This window comes from Jaculus jaculus, chromosome 4, assembly GCF_020740685.1.
Source record: "Jaculus jaculus isolate mJacJac1 chromosome 4, mJacJac1.mat.Y.cur, whole genome shotgun sequence".
Taxonomy (NCBI): domain Eukaryota; kingdom Metazoa; phylum Chordata; class Mammalia; order Rodentia; family Dipodidae; genus Jaculus; species Jaculus jaculus.
The window spans coordinates 27907550-27925230 of record NC_059105.1 but is presented as its reverse complement, the minus strand read 5'-3'; the positions used below and the strand labels follow the sequence as shown (position 1 = coordinate 27925230).

The following is a 17681-nucleotide window of genomic DNA, read 5'->3' as shown; positions in this document are numbered from 1 at the left end:
GTGAAGTATATGGAAAAACATCAGTGAAGTGTATTATAGTTTGATAGTCCCAGGTATTTAGATAAATAAGTAGTTTTCTCAAAGCTCCATGAAATCTTGAGCCAACAGATGCAACCACAGAACATGTAAATTTTCAATGTTCTTAAACACAGACTTTTACCTATGACAATTATTTTGTTGATTTCCTATCCTCACATTGGAAGATTTTAGTAATTCTAATCCATTAAAAATCCTTCATTGCAAGGCTTACCTCCAGGTCTGATCAGAAACACTGACAAAAATTTAATCACACAGCCTGACTGCCCACATTGTTTTGGAGCACCACCTGCCAGCTGAATGAGATAATAACATGTAGGGGATCTTGTGCACAAAATCTCTACCTACTTCTCAGTCTAAACATCACACACTATATTTTTAAATTCATTTTTATTTTGAAGCAAAAGGGTCATTAACAGCATCCTTAGACATTTATGCCTTGGTGGATATGCAAAACATGTTATTTCTTTTCAGTCATTCTGACTATTGAGAATTTTAGGTTCAGCATTAGAAGAGCTGTAAGCTCCCTTCCCATTGACAATATCTGCTCTGAGAAGGTTGTGGTGCATCAGTGTATCCCAAAGTACTGGACGGTACTAGCACAACTTTGTGAACTAAAGTTAAGCTTGTCATGGACAACTTTTACCTGATGCCTTGGTTATCTAGATATGTGTACAACAAGATGTTAAAAAAATACTTAATATTTATACTAATTCATTCACTAGCTTCTACATGGCAGTATCTGCTCTGTGTGTGTCTATAAACCTTACATTCCTCTGTAGCATACAGAAATGCTATCAAAAGTACATTCAGCTATCAGATTCAGAAATGTTTCCCAAGATATATTCAGACACACATTATATTAGTTGTGCCTTATCTTGAAAAGTTTAAATGCCTATAAAATATAATATAAAAAGTTATTTCATGAATTTGATTAAAAACCATTTTCTCCTGAAGGCACTTTAAAAAAAAAACAATAAGGATGAAAGGGCAGAGGATTTGGGTTTGCAGGGTAAACATAAATCTTGGAAACAAAACTGTCTCTCTAAGATTCTTTTTTTATAACAAAGCTATAAAAACAGAATATGAAGGAAAAATGATTTGAGAATACTGCCCCTTAGAGAGAGACAAATTCTTCCCAAAACAGTCTACTAACATTGCTCAAGCCAGTTCAGGTATACAATTATTCTGAAGGCCATTATTACATCTCATGTTTATAAACACAGACTATGCAAACTCAACTTCAAATTCTAAGACAGAGAAAGTCCACTTTCTCATATTTTATCTACTATAACTTTAAACATAAGATGCTCACTTTTTTGGCTTTTATTTATTATATATTTATGCATTTAAATTCGAGACAGGGTCTCACATTTTAGCCAAGTAGAGCCTCAAACTTGCAATCATACTGCTTCAACCTCTTGAGTCCTGGAATGACAAATGTGTGCCTCCATGTCAGGATTTTTCTTCTGCTTTTAAACTACTTTAGAGCTCATGTGACCAATGACATCATTAACATGTATCAAGTCCTTATGTGCTTGATGCCTTTCTGTATGCATTGTCTAAAGCTCCACAAGTATGCAGCTGGTGTTAGTATCTGATTCACTGAGAGATAAGAACGTTAAAGCTAAAAAGAATGCTCTTTTAACCCAAAGCCACATGGTTAAGTTTCTAAACTGTACTATGTAATGTTAAAGCCTCTCTTCCTTGGGTACAGCCTACAACATTTTTACTTCACATTATCAAGTTTAAAACATAATTGAAACAACTATTGTATGTAAAATGTTATAAATATACTGCAACTATAAAACATTGAAAAATAGTGTTAGGACACTTGACCTTGTTTCTAAGTTTGGTGTTTTCACAATTGTGCTTGATTATTAGTAATTATTATGAACATCAAATGAAACATCAGAAGGTCTAAAAAAGTTTAATATCTATGCTATCATCATGTTTCTTTGGGGTTACTTTCATATACAAAATATTGATATTCAAACCATGTGAAATTAGTGGATGCTTAGGCATCACTGACACCTACCCAGTGTGACACTGGATATTTGTATAATTATTCTAAGCTTATGACCCCTTGTTGGAAAGAAAATGAGGACAGTAGCATCCATGTTTGTAAGATCAGGTGTGATAGCAGTATGAGAAGTCCTTAGCAAATTTCTTGACATCGTAAGTCTTTAATAAATATTCTATATAATTCCCTTAATGCTCACCAATAAAAGGGTAATTTATAGAAATTTATATGAGAAAATTAGAAAAGCACATTAAATGTGAAAGCAAATAACTTGAGTGAAAGTCAGTGTGGCCCATTGAAGTGCAGACATGCAGCAGACAGTGTGGAAGCAGGAAGGATCAGAGCTCTTCAGAGGGTGAGAGGTATGCAATCTACACTGAGGTGAGGAGCTCAGAAACTAAGACAAGGTTACAGGGAAGGTTAGAGACAAACTTGAAGAAGACTGTTTAAGGGGGTTATCTTCACCCAGTGCCTCTAAGACACATAACCAAAATCTAATCCTGATTAAAACAAATAATATGCCAATGGATCTAGGAGTAGCTGTAAGAACTGACCACTTTTTCATACTATGCTCCTGTTTCCTTATCTTCAAATGAGAGCAAACAATACCTACTGTGCAGAGTTTTGGCACACTAGTGGACTACAGCAGAGAATCAATGACTGTGGTGGTTTGAATAGATAGCCCCCAATATATTCAGTGTTTTATTAGTTTGTAGTTTGCATCTGCAGCCACCTGGCTGGAGGCAGTGTCACTGAGTGGATCTTAAAGTGTGGTGGTGGCTTTCAGATTTCAATCTAAAGATATGCAAAGTGTGCCTAGCAGGAGTTCCTAAAATATGATGTGGCTTTTGGCTACTTCTCTCTCTGCTTGGTCCTGTGAAGGCAGACCAGCTTCTTCTGCCATTATGGAACTTGCCCTGGATCTGTAAACTTCAATACATCCCTTCATAACTGTGCCTGGTCTGGAAGTTCATCTCAGTGAACCTGAAGCTTTCTGCTACAATGGCAGAGCTCAAAACAATAACCTCCTCCAGCGGAGTGAGTCAGGAGAACCAGGCAGATGGTAGTCTATCAAAGTAATGTACTTTTCACACAGGGGAATGGAATCAAAAAGAATGTTAAAAGATGTGCAGATGATAAAAAAACATAATACTTTACCATGTAGATTTTTGGATAGAGAAATGCCTAAAGCTTACAAGAAAACTACTTCCAAAACTGGCACCCAAAGGCCTACTATGACTGTAATTAAGTAAGGCATGTATATGTACTTTCTCTGTTATCTTCCTTAACTTTTAATTGACTTGGGAAAGTTATTTTGCTGTTGTTTCCTAATAACTTTGTCTCCACTAACAACTGTAGCCAAGGTTTTGAAACCCATACTAGGCCTATGACCACACCCAGGGTATTTCCTGTTTAATTAGATTTGGTTTTCTAGGCTCCTAGTCCATATATTTTGGATGAGTATAATTTACTGGAGACAGTACATTGGATCAAAGTTGTGGCTGTTTAATAGGAAAAAAATAGGAATAAAATATTAGGTATTTTTAAATAATCATTTAAATTATCTTCATAAATCAACCATCCTTTGCAGAACAGGTAGGATGGTGAGAAGTAAATGGGTGGAATCATAAAGTGTGGGGCTTGTCACCATTTGTCTGAGACTGAAGTTCTTGTCCAGGTCCTGAAGGTCAGGGCAGGAAGGGCTCTCAGAAGTCATGGAATCTAATCCCCATTCCAGCACTCCTGACCAGTTGTTCTTCAGCTGCCTGGTCATTCCTTATCCTTACAGAAGCGGTGGGATCACAGCTTACTCCTCCACACACCAAGGAACTCACTTGCTCCCAGGACAGGCCATCCCAGCTCTGGGAAACTCCTTGATGGTGTTCAACTGAAATCAGATACCTTACAATTTCAAACAGCTGTTAATGTATCTGTTCTCCAAGGCTACACAGAGCAGTGTTAATCCCTCTTATATGTCACAGACCTCCAACTACTAACACCAGTTATCATGTCTCTTCTCAAGACTTTACCATGCTCAGCATGGCCTTACTTCTTTAAGCATTCTTCAAATGAAATAGTGTGTCATATTTCTGTTATAATAAGAGAATTATTTTTAATTATGTATCCAAATCTAAGGAAAGTATTGCAATAAAGTTGACAGAACATCTACATCAATATTACATTTCAATTTTTAAAAAATATTTCAAATTGTATTTTTCTCCTCCTGATGTCACAAATGAAGAGTGTGGTTTCCTAAAGGGAGAGACCCATATCTAATTCAAACACTTATGATGGCCAATTCCTTGTCAAATAATTGCTCATTCTGATTGATAACAAGCATTGAATGTGGTTGTTACCACATACATGGGTTCCACCACAAATTCTAGCTGTTGTGATGATTAATTAGCCCAAATTATAGACACAAAATATTTTTCAGTACCCATATTCTCAGAAAAAAATTATTGCATGTGCTTAATTTGGGTATTTTGGTTGGCCACATTCATGTAATTTTCAATCTTTGATCAGAAATATCCTGGTTAATTCATTCCTTTTGTTTAATTTCAAGTCACTATAATAAAAACCTATCTCATATGACACCTGGACACAGGCTTTCCTCAAACAGAAAAAGCACTGAATTGTGGAAATGTTGGATTAACACTATTCATATTTCTATTATTTTAAAATTTTATAGCAACCTTTTAGTGATTATAATGACAATGGCATAACAGAACAGATCACAGCACATGTCAGAGAAGGGATATGGAAGTCCACTATTATGGTAGGTGTTAACTCTTCAGTTGTTTTATTGTAAGTCTGAGGAAAAGATCCCCCATAATGGATCTGGGAAATTCTGATAAGAATGGTTTTCACTACTTTCACAATCAGTAAAATCATTAGAAACATGTGGCTTGGTAATGAGATATACTGTGTTCATCATAGAGGACACAAGATTTTATCGATATTTTTAAAATTACAAATGTTCAAATTCCAAGTAGAAATAAGAAATAAATGATAAATGATTTCTCATATTTTTTTCTAGGAAGAATTGGTAATCACTTGATATTACTACAGTGTGAAATTAAAGACATCTTCAAGTCTAAAACCTTCATGTGCTATATCAGCACAACCACAATTACTACAGACCTTAATCAAGAGAGAAGCAGTCTAAAAAAAATTAACCTTGAAATAACCACTGTCAACATGATGAGATGAACAATTCATGAATATGAGAATTATTCTCTCCTGTGAGCTTGATTATGGAGAACATAGCCTTCCACCATGACAAAGGACTAGCTTATATATAAATGACATTAGAAGTCTCTTTACACTACACTTAGCTGTTCCTTTAGAAATGTGTCTCGAAATATTTCAAAATTATAGATATTATTTTATACATTCCTATTTTCCCATAGAATCAACTCCATCCAGTGTCCCATGTTTTATGATCATTTTCTCATGTAATCATTTCTTTGTGATCATTTCTCATTTAGAATTTTCACTAAAGTTTATTATTTAGGATGATAATTTTTCACAAGGAATGAGGTTTGTGGCTTTATTTATTGTGCTTTAAGGGTTTCCTAACAATTACAGAAACTCTTATCACAAAAGTTATCATTTCAAATAGAAAGCTAGTTTAAAGATAAGTGTAAATGTCAACAGAATTCAACTCACAAAATAACTCACACATAGTAAAAATCCTGAACTACAGAAACAAAAAAATGGTATGCATGGCCTTGAAACAAAGATATTGTAGATATGTTGATAGACTTATTTTCTGAAGACCAGCAATATTTGAAATTTAATTTTTTTTCCTTATTTCCCATTAATAAATATATTGTCATAGTTCCTATCTGGCAAGTTAGAAATATGGTACTTAGAGAAATTTATTTTTATATGGCTGATAAATATTGAGTGAAAGCTGTTAAACTGTGGGAGACAAACTTCATCTGTATTATTTAAAGAGTGATTGAGTGAGTTTGTTAGAGTGAAATAGCATGTATCAGATCTAAATTTGCTAAGTAAAATTAGCTGCATGCCATTCTGTTTGTCTTATCTCTTTCTCTGGCTCCCAGCGTGCTAATTCTGGCCACAAGCAATAAAGTAGGCTCAGCAAAAATAATGAATGCCCCCTTTCACCAACACTTGCATAAAATGTTTTGTCTATTTCAATTTATCTCAAAGCTTTTTTATACTTTCAATTTTCATCCTGTACTTTTAAAAAATAAATGAAAGGGGTATTAAAGAATTATATCTGAATACCAATCACTTCAGTTCCCATTAATTCCAAACACATTTTAAAGGTTCCATTGTATCACCAGGGACAAGGGGCTGCTAAATTTGAAGTTAACAACTGGGAAATATTAACTATTTAGCAGATATTTTTATATATACTAAGAATATGACTTAAAATGCTAATAAATTTATTGTTTTTGAATGCATTAATATTTTAGTTAAAAATATCACTAAAGATCTGTGCCCTCTGACTACTAATTTTCATCTAGATGTACTGTTTTATTCAATGCTCACAATAATGTCAATTGTGGCTAAAATAGCACATTTAACTCATCCAGAGGGTAAAATTCAAAGACAGAATTTTATCCATGTTAAATGACAAATGATTAAAAACTCAATGACTTGTATTTTAAGGAATATGATCTTAATAATATATCTGACATGTACCAGAACTAGCACTGACACTTTTCTTTTAAATTATATTATAAACCATGGAATTAGGTAGGAGACTATTTTACCTGACCCATTTTTTAAATATGTCAAAAACAGAAACTTAGATGAGATGTATACATATTTAGAGAGAAAATCTTCTAAAAACTACCTATATGTAGAAGATTATTTCATCGAGAATTTATGAAGTACTTTACAGTGTGCTTTTACTCCACATAATTTTCTACTCAAAGCAATGCATTCTCCAACATTAATAATGGATGCCTACTATACTAGGAAAAATAAGAAATTGTACAATAGCACTCAAAGTTCACAGTTTTTTAAAAGGCAATTTTACATCTTAAAATGTGCAGATTTACCATAGTTCTCATTTACCCTCGGGCTTCAACTTCTGAGACCCTCTATTGCCTTGGTGCTTTACAAGGTCGTGATTTCCATTTGCATTTCTTCTTCTGTATTGTATCCTCTTTCTATATTGTATCTCTATATCTGTATTGCTTTCAAAGGCTTCTGCAAAGCACACAAAGGCAATTGCCACAATCTTGCTATGCCCCTGCTATGTTTTTTCAAGGAGACAAAACTTACATGATGAGGTCCTTACCACACCTGCACAAAGAAAGAAATGTAGATGATACATGAGGTGCGGTGAGTAAGAAATACAGAGCGGTCTGAAGTAGGATGCCTTAAACTACATATTTATTAGACAAGTCTCTCCCTGTGATCATAGGGAAATCACAAAGAGCTGCTGACCTGAAGAAAGAAGGAAGTGGTATGCCAAGGATAGTTTTCTTCTACAGTGGGCAGGTAGCAGAAGAACCATATATTTGGGAGAGATCACCCAAGACACTGAGACACAGAAACACAGCCACTCAGATCTCCAGACAAGGCAGAGACACATGTAATTCTACCAGTCTAGTAGACCAATCAGACTCCCTCCATACATACTACTTTTTTATTTCTATGTCTTCACCTGTAAGTAGGAACAATAACCCCTGATTCAAACTTTCTTCTCATGGATTTTTAAAGGGAAAAAAAATATATCAGGAAAGGTTTAAAAGCACCTTAGACAGGGTGTTAATGTCTCCATCCTCTGTTCTCATTAAGAGTTAGATCACTTTGCAAGACAGTTAATTTCATAAGTTACTTTAACTCTTCCAGGTTATAAATTAAGGCACAATTAATGCACACTCATGGCCTAGAAAGGCTGACAATTTCTTAGAATCTGATAACCCAAGAAATACTGTCTAGGTCCAAATTTTCCCTGGTAGAATTTGACATAATAAATACTATGGCCACCTCCCAATTCCTAGCCTGCCAAGGGAACCATCTAAGAGAGCATCCAGGAGAATCTCCAGAAACACGCTGTTCAGTTAGAGTGTAGGCACTTCCTTTATCAGCCCCTTTTAAAATGGTAAGCATATGTCTACTTATCTATTTTAAGATGCTGAGAAATTTTAGTTATGACAAAGTTATATTATCACATTTAGCTAGAAATAGATAATGCTAGATTCTGTCTGGAATTTTTTCATGAAATTCTTATTAGCATTTCCCTGAAGGCAAATATTCCTCCCAAGGGTGAAAAATCACTGATAACATATTTTATGTTGTGTGTTTTTTTCAATTTTTTTGTTCATTCTTGTTTATTTATTTGATAGTGACAGAGAGAAAGAGGCAGAGAGAGACAGAGAGACAGAGAGAGAATGGGCGCACCAGGGCTCCAGCCACTGCAAATGAACTCCAGACGCCTGGGCCCCCTTGTACATCTGGCTAACGTGGATCCTGGGGAACCAAGCCTCAAACCAGGGTCCTTAGGCTTCACAGGCAAGAGCTTAACCACTAAGCCATCTCTCCAGCCCTTATGTTGTGTTTTATTGGCCTCTTGTATCCTTCCCTAAACGAAGAGGAAAGTTGCTATTTTGTCTTCTTATAACTCCTTCTCAGATTATAACAGGCTTTTCACTGGTGGTGGGGTCACTAAGTCCTTGCTACTGAAACTGATGAAAATTAGGCATTGGAACTAAGAAGTAGAGATATAATACTTATGTAACATGAAAGAGTAGACTATAAAAGTTATCCATTTAGAATGATATTCACTTGTTTTAACTTGCCCAAAATAAAACCAACAGAAATACATTGCACCATATTATGAGCAGAGTCTAAAAATGGGCAGGGGAACAAATGATATAATCTTGGAAACACTCCATTTGAAGAAATACCCTAGGAAGCAAGAAGTCAAAGAGATTCCCTGGGTAAACATTCCTAATATCTATTATTAAAAATTCTATAATTATGCTTTTAGAACAGTTCACTTTGTGCATTATATAGTTTAATTACAAATAATAACTATCCATAAGCGAGCTTAAAAACTGTTCCAGCAAGTGTACATTAGTCTTTGATTTTAAAAATATTTTTAAATGCTTACTATGTATTTGGCATAACATTGGTCTTCACAGGGGATAAAAAATACAACTTTGAATACAAAAAGTGAAAACAATATCATAGTGTGGATGAAATAAGTGATGCTGTTACTGTTTACAGGCTACCATAGTGAAAATTAGGGAAATATCATGAAGAGAAATAACTGAAAATGAAACCTAAAATACCCTCCCTGACTTCCATTTTGTCAGGCAGAGGCACCAAGTGAGCCAGGAATCCCAAGGAAAGTAATCATGTATGTGAAGGAAATGAGAAAGCCATGGTCACGCGACACTGAGTAGGCAGCCTGACTCCTAGACAGAATACGTTCTAAGAAACTCTAAGGCAGGATTAATGGGGAAACTGGAAAACATTTTAGGAGGCGTTGAACTCTACAGTGTGAATGTGCTTTTGATTTCCAAATAAAAACCCAGAGAACTAATGTGTTACATTACAAATGGTCATCTGTAAGTGGAAGGTTGTTCTCATTAGCATGGGGACACAGAGAAGTAGATCAGTTAAGGGGTCTTGCAATACAACTGTCTTGGTTTTCCTAAGAAGTAGATGATTTTATTTTAAAAGAAAAATCTTTGGAGTAGATATTAATAAGCAATGCAGTCAATATTTTTTTTTCTTAAAAACAAACTGGTTTAATTTTGATTGTAGACAAGATGACTGCACATTTGTTTTCTTGTCTTTACACACTTAAAGTATAGTTCAAAACTTGAACTGGTGCTAGGCATAATGGTGCATGACTTTAATCCCAGAACTCACATGAAGGACAGGTAGGAGGATGGGTGTGAGTCTGAGACCAGGCTGGCACTACAGAGTGAGCTCCAGGTCAGCATGGGCTCAAGTGTGACCCTACCTTGAAAACAAAACAAAACAACAACAAAACCAAAAACCAAAAAACAAGCAAACACAAAACAACTGGGATGTACACTGTGTGAACTTATTTTTAAGACGCTAGACTTGATTTCTATTATGTTAACTCCCTGAATTCAGAAATAAAACCTGGCATGCCCCCACATTCAGAATGTTTTGCTAACCTCTACTGTATTGGAAATAACATGATTAAGAGTAATGACCCCGAGTGCTTCTCAGGGGACAAGTTTAATGATGTCGTAAAGGAAGCTTCACAGTATCTATGTTAATCTTTTACAGATGGGGGGTCCATTTTCATCCCTGATCTCTAACAAGAAGTGATTCTACCTGCCAAGACAAGTTTCAAATCTCCCTTCTGTCACTAGGGCCCATGAGTATGTTGACCATGCTCACGAAAGCACAAGTACTGAGGGAGCTCAGTAATAATGATAGAATTTAAGGTTATATCAACAGTTCTGTAGAATCCCAAAGCCCAGGGACCACATTCTAAAGAAGGCAAGGAGAGGCCAAGATGCCACAGACACAAATTCATAAAGTCTTAATATTTAAATCTTTGCTTTTGTACTTGTTCAAATAATACCGTTTCATCACAGTGGGGAACTGACATTAGAAAGCACAATTACAGTGGAAATGACACTTGATTGGTTCTGCTTCCAGCTTCCTCACTTAAGAAATGAAATGACTGACTGCAGAGATGGCTTAATGGTTAGGGTGCTTGCCTAGATTCCCCAGGACCCATGTAAGCCAGATGCATAAGATGGAGTTAATTTGCAGCAGCTAAAGTGCCCCCCCATTTATCTGTCTCAAATAAATTTTAGTTTTAGAAAAAAAATGAAATGACAGTTTGACTAGTAGTGTCTAACCAGTGATAGGCAAGTAGTAGATTGATGTAAAGTCAACTCAGGACAGAACTGAGAGCAATAAAGGGAAATAGAGGGAAAGTCCAAACCCTGAAGCATGAGCTGGGCAGCAGGCTTCCTTTTCTGTGCAGCTTTATCCAAAGTAGAGGTTTCAGTGCTAGGGAGACACCTATGAGTTTACTTGACAAAAAGAGGGTAACTTGCAAAAATCTTTATAACCAATATATTACCCCCCTCCTAAAATATCTAAACCTGTTTTCTCTCTGAATCACCGAAAATACTCAAAGAGTTAACAGTTTGGCATCAGTTTCAGCTACTCTTAGAAGTGCACAAATTGATGAAGAACATCACACACTCAAGTAAGGGGCTACACCACAGCCAAAGTCCCCAGTGCTTACTGTGTGGTACTTTACGCCCTGGCATCACTCAGCAGCAGGGCTGCTGCTGTGCCACCCACAGAGCCTGCATTCACCATTATTAAATGCTGTGTAGCTGCTGCCACCTGGAGTTGTGCAAAAGGATGGGCCTGTGGAGCAATCACTTACCCAGAAATAAAATAACTATGAAACAATTGCCACAATTGTTTTGGCCTCTGAAATCCGTATACTTCAATTTTATGTCATGAAGATGAGATTGCTCTTCTCTCTCAATCTAGAAAGTGTTTAACTATCAAACATGAAAACAGGCAAGTGGCTTTGTAATAAAGCATGCAAAAAATTGGTCAATATATTTAATAAACCATGTTCCATTACCGACAACTCTGAAAGACACATACCCATTGAAATCAAGAGAGACAATATACCAATGCTAAAAGGGAAAATGTAAAAGAAATGCCCTGGCAGACTTGAGGACATTGTTTCCTTAAACAGATGCATTTCCAGACGGTGGTAGCCCACCAAAAAGTTCATGCCATGGTCATCAACGTATGCAAACACCTTTTAAATTACATGTGCAACTTAAATTTCTTGTATAAAATGATTCATTACTATAATATATCCCCATATTACAGAAAACTCTAGTCTAATTTTTGTGCAAAACTGCTATAAAGTAGAATAGAGAGTGCCTAACAGTCTTTTCCTTTGGGCAAACCAGGAAGTCACAAATTCACAGAGACATAGAATAAGTTGCTGAAAACATTAATAGACTGGAAGAGTTGTCCCCAACATGTAGAAATCCTGACATAAACCATATGGTTATGTCCTGTTTTGCCCTTAGCCACAAAATAAGCAGTAAAAGTCTCATTCAAAGTAGGCAGAAGTGCTACAGGTCAAAAAAAAATAATAATTTGATCTAGAATGTCTATATTCAAGATAAATACATAAAAGGAAAATCAAACAATCTTTTCACTGTCAACTATAAATATCAGTCATCAATTGTACTAGATACCATGAAAAGTAAGTTTTCTCCAGCTGTTCAATATTTATAATCCTATAAAAAGATGAGTACTAGATAAAGGATATAACTTAGTTCCATATAGTTAAATGTTAATATATCAGAGTTTCCCTAAAATGATATAACCTGGAAGAAAGGTGGCAATATGATTAACTTGTATCCTGCATAGCATATTCAGTGAATCATTATAAAATATAACAATAGAATATGCTTGACACATTTTGTAGGGCAGCTGTAGTCTTGAACACATGTAAACTAATTTCAGTGTAAATATTAGCTTCTTTATCAGCAATATTTCTCAAAAGAGTGACATTAAGCAGATCAAGTCAGCTTGCAGGTAATGGAACATCCTTTTCTACATATTGTTTCATTGATGTTTTAGGCATTTACAAATCACCCATGGACATCCTACCCAATGTATTGTTATTTGGAAATGCATGTTAAATTTTCTTCATAATTAATTTAGCATACCAAAGAAAATGATATCACTTTCAAGCACTGCAATGTTGAAGACATGCTAATTCAGTTTATTGTGCAAAAATGTGACTCCACATAGCCATTAGTCTCAAGATGGTTCTAATCAGCAAGCTTCAGAGGGCTCAGAAAGAGCACAACTCCTTATGTGAGTAGCTTTTTGTTAGGTGGCAGTAGTCCACCTTTCCTTGGCTAAGAGAGGAAAAGAGGGTGAGCATAAGGAAAGAGGTCCCTCTGTGTAGAAAGATTTGGCCTTGGAGTCAGGGCTTTTGAGATGTGCTCGTGATCTTGGATCGATGCCATTGTATTTTCTTTCAGGAATAAATCTGAGCAATGGAATGGCTTACGATTGTTCAGCCAACCAGCCATATCAGATTTATCAGAGAGAAAGAATGAAAACCGGTTCAGAGGACTCCTGCAGTGGCTGAGTGGCAGGTTGCTGGGAAAGACACACAAGAAATGAATACACTTAGTGGTGGAAGGGACAATATATATTCACATGTGTAAACTTAACAAATAATAAGATGTAAAGATTCTATAGTAATGGAAAGGGTGAATGCATAAAGCAGATGATAAATAGCGCTTCTATTTAAGAAGCAAAGGGATGAGAGCTCATGAATACTAAATGTTTGAATACACGTTGAGGAGGAAATACGATTTTCCATCAAGTGAATGCAAACTCTTAAAAAATCATCCAATGCAAACACCATGTTCAGGTTAGAATAAAAAATGCACAAATCTTTCATGAAATATGTTCTCTGGTAAATATTCCAATGTAATTTCTTAATTAAGACACATTTCCCATGACTAAATGAAAAAAATATATCTATGTACACATACATATAAAGCTCTAACTAACTTGATCTTCAAAGAATTTGGCTTTCTATGCATGTATGATTAAATTAATGCAGTTACTAGTGTTGAAGAGAAAAACAAGAAATTGTGACCCCACTAACTATCACAATATCAGGAAGCTATGGTATTTTCAAGTCTTTTGCCACAATAGTAATAGCTATTAAATTATTTAGAAGCATTCTGAAGGTAGAATATTTTCTTCTATAAAGTTCTACATATGCAAGATTTTCAGAATTAAACAAAAGGAAAGGGTCTGCTATGGACATAAGTATAATAAAAGAATGATGCCTTTATGGAAAATATATTTAACATGTTTTGCAATTTAAGTCTGGTTAACATTTTCTTTTCAAATATATAAAAATTTCTAAACTTTAGAGAAACAATGATATATCTAAAATATAAAGGAGTAATGCATACACTCATATAAAAAGAAAGGCAGAACCAAGTTACTTTCAATTATGAAATGAGAACCGAACTTGTTCCTCAATTATTTAGGCTGATAAGAGATTCCACTTCAATGTTATATATACTTTTTATCTAGATACAAAGGCAATATTGATCAATTCTACCATAGGAGCAAGGTAGAAATTTTGGAATTATTTCTTTGGGTGTTAAGTGCTTTATAGCTGCCATATTAAGGTCCTTTGGCTATAGTATTTCTAAATGAAATTAATTACTGGAAATGAGGCAAAATCGGAGTCATTTAAAAATTCTTCAAAGTGGATCTTCCCCAAGCCGCCCCCCCCAAAAAAAAGACAGAAAGAAGAAAGAAAAAGTATCCTCCCTTGTACAGTATTTCTAAGAATCATCTTGAAGACCTATACAATGGAATCCCGCCCCCATCCCGTATATTTTATTCCATTCACATAGAGCAGTAAATAAGGTGCATTCCTTCTGCTTCTTAAGAAATTAGCATTTCAAAAATATGCCACTTTCCCCTGAACTCCAAGCGTGTCTAATAATGCGAGAAGCAGATTGTCTTCCCTCGTTTCCTTAATTTGTTTCATCTAAAAGCAATTCGCTCAACATCTTGTCGCCCTCTGGCAGCTTAGTTTACTTATCCGCACTTAATTTCTCATTTGGACCAAAACAAACTCCTCCAAACTGCTACTGACTGCTAACCGCGCGAGGGGAGACGCGCAATATGTATTTACTTGGAAACAGAGCCACACACATCCACATCTACAAACACACACAGCCTCCCTCGCAGCCCAGACATAAACTTGCTTTTATAATAGCAGTATATTAGAACTAGCTGAACTTTCCCCGCCAGGTGGGGCGAAGCAGGGTGAAAAAGGAAGTCCCGGGGGTATTGACGGTTGCCAATGGATCACCTTAGTATGGGCGTTACAGTTATGCCAGGGATGCACCCGAGAGCTGGGTTTGTGCGGCCCTTTCATCTACATCACTCGGTGTTTTGAACAAGTGAGGCTTGCTTTTGTGCCCTCAGAATTTCAAGTGCAGAGTCACACTCGGGGAGCAACAATGGCACGCTAATCCGCCTGCTCTAAATGGACTCACTTGTGGGTCTGACAATTCGCCCAGGCAATAGAGAAGAGCCGAGTGAGGGCTCAAGCTGGTGTCGCCTGAGACGACGGACAAGACAGCTGCAGAACTAATTTGGATTACATTCTCTGCAGAAATTCTGAAAAGGGCTTTTCGGATAGCTGAACCAGGAGCCACACAGTTCATACTAAATGGCTGTGGACTTGGAGAGGGGTCCCCCAGCGGCCAAGGCTATGCCAGACAGCAGCCCCCCACTAGGTCGCCTCCTAGACATTCCTCTCGGCTAAGCCTGCGTGTCAGTCGCTAGTGTTTTTGAATGGGTCAATGTGCATAATCAACCCATTGAGAGAAGAAGATATGAAGGGACTCTGAAAGGGGAGGGCGATGAAAAGGGATGTAGCTAAGAGGACGCCTGGAATCTCCTGTCAGCGCTGGTGTGATTCTGGAGGTGGCCCGGGTGCGGGACCTGGTATGCATGAAGAATTTCTGAGTAATCGGGAGGGTGCGAACGGGCAGCACAAATGGCAGACAAGTGCCATTGGAAGGTCATTTTGAACGGCTCGGAGATTGTAACTTGTTATTCACTGCGCCAGGAGGAGGAGGCGGCGGCGGGGGCGGAGCGGGAAAACTACCGCGCGGTTTTCTTGGTGAGGTCAGAAGGACACCCTCGGGGACCTGAAGCTCTCCCGGTCTCCACTCCAGGGAGGCTTTATCTCTCCTAGCTGCCTCCCACGCTCCCGCCACCAGCCCCGGATGGTTCCGGAAATCTCCCTGCCTCGCCACCAAGGCCCCTTTGGCCGCGTCACACACGAGGCTCCCCCGCAGTCCTTTCCTGTCCGGGTCCCATCCCCAGGAAACTCAGTGGCAGAAACTTTGAGCTCGCTGGCACGGCAGGTGCTGTCACAGCCCTGGCCTCCGCGGCGGGCGCGTCAGTCCCCAGGCTTGGCCTCTCGGGGTCACCGAGCTCTTCTTCGCCTGTCCCAATACCTGGGGCTCGGGCTCCCCACGGGCAGGGGCCTCGCCCCCAGTGCTGCCTCTGTGCCCGCCTTCGGGTTAAGTCAGTTCGCGCGACTGGCAGCCGGGCCGGGCAGTAAACAGAGAAGTTGGAAGGACTCCGGCCAATAGCAAGTTGAACTACAGGAAGAACTGTTCCCTGAGCCAAACCCAGCCGCCGCCGACGGGAAGGCCAGGCTCCTGGCCGCAGTGTGCCAAGCCAACATTGTTATTTTATTTTATTTTATTTATTTATTTATTTATTTTTGAGAGGTCAGGCGGGCGGACAAGAGCACCACATATCAGTAGGGAGGCAACTCCGGGACGCCAAGTGGGGAGGCCCCGAGATTCGGGCTCGAGGCTGAGGCGCGCCCGCGGGGTGCGCTCCCGCGCCGCCGGGGGCTTAGGCTCGGGTCTCGCGTGTGACCTGGTCCGGGCCGAGGTCGCGGGGCTGCGGGGCCAGCGGTCACAGGTGCGCGGGCGGGCGGGCGCGTGTGCACGCACAGCTCCGCGCGACGCTCTGCAAAGGCCCAGCAAGCTGAGCCCCGGGACCTCTCCAACGCCCCGGAGGTGCGCGTGGCGGGTCTCAGAGGAGGTTTCTTCCCTCCCGAGCCCAGGGCTGTGAGAAGAGAGTCTTCCCCCGTGACCTGGGATTTCGTCTCCCACCTCCCAGAAACCCAGCACGATCAGAAGCGATCCCGCTTAAGCTCACAGAAAAACGCGCGAGAAAGAAAGAAGGAGGGGGGGGGGATAAGGAAAGAAAGAAAAATAAATAAATAACAAATAAATAAATGAGGAGGAGGACGAGAACGCAGAGTAATTTTTACGATAAAGCGGGCGCGCGCGCGGGCGCGCGCGTTACACACACACACACACACACACACACACACACACACACACGGTAAGTTTAGGATGGAGAGAGTGGCGAGCCAAACCAGCACACCCAACCCGCCTGCTCTCATGGACCCTGCGGCGTGGGAGCGAGCGTGGAGGAGGACCGACAGACAGGAATAGGGAACCTAGCCGAGGCGGCAGCAGGTTTCCCAGCTGGAGCGCAAGGAGAGACCCGGGACCCACCTGATTGAGAAGCGCCGGGCTGGACGGTCCCTGCCACCACGAGAAGGCTCACCCAGACCCACAATCCTGTCGCCAGCTTCATTTTCTGCGAGTCTCAGATCCCGTGCTGACAATTACATGTCCAAATGGCATAGCCCCTGGCGGGCACGCGGAGGAGGTGGCCCCCAGCCCCGCGCGCGTGGAAGCGCGTGGGGGCGCGAGGGGTCGGGCGCGGCGCGCGGTGGTGCACCGGGTTCCCAGCGCTGGCGAGCGATCTGGAGAGCGAGCGAGTCCGCGCCCGCGGGGCCGGGGCCGGGGCCAGGGCCCGAGCTGGGTGCCAAGGATGGCGCGCGTGTGTGCGCGCGCGTGTGTGTGTGTGTGTGCGCGAGTGGGGTGTGCTCGAGGGCTCGTCTCTGGTGCTCCAGGCCGGACTATGCAGCTATCCTCCCCGGTGATCCTTCGCTGGGTCGCTCCCTCCTCACTTTCTCTCGCTCTCTCTCGCT

General features: G+C 39.5%; 1 protein-coding gene across 6 annotated transcripts in view; it reads right to left on the bottom strand.

Annotated features, from left to right (window-relative positions):
- Erbb4 (erb-b2 receptor tyrosine kinase 4) overlaps positions 1-17361 on the bottom strand; it is a 1092347-nt gene extending 1074986 nt beyond the window's left edge. For all 6 annotated transcript variants that reach the window (XM_045146981.1, XM_045146983.1, XM_045146986.1 and 3 more), the window contains exon 1: positions 17200-17361. In XM_045146981.1, coding sequence (XP_045002916.1) covers positions 17200-17281 — 82 coding nt within the window. In that variant the 5' untranslated portion in view covers positions 17282-17361. The remainder of the gene's footprint in view (positions 1-17199) is intronic.
- Positions 17362-17681: the final 320 nt, after the last annotated feature.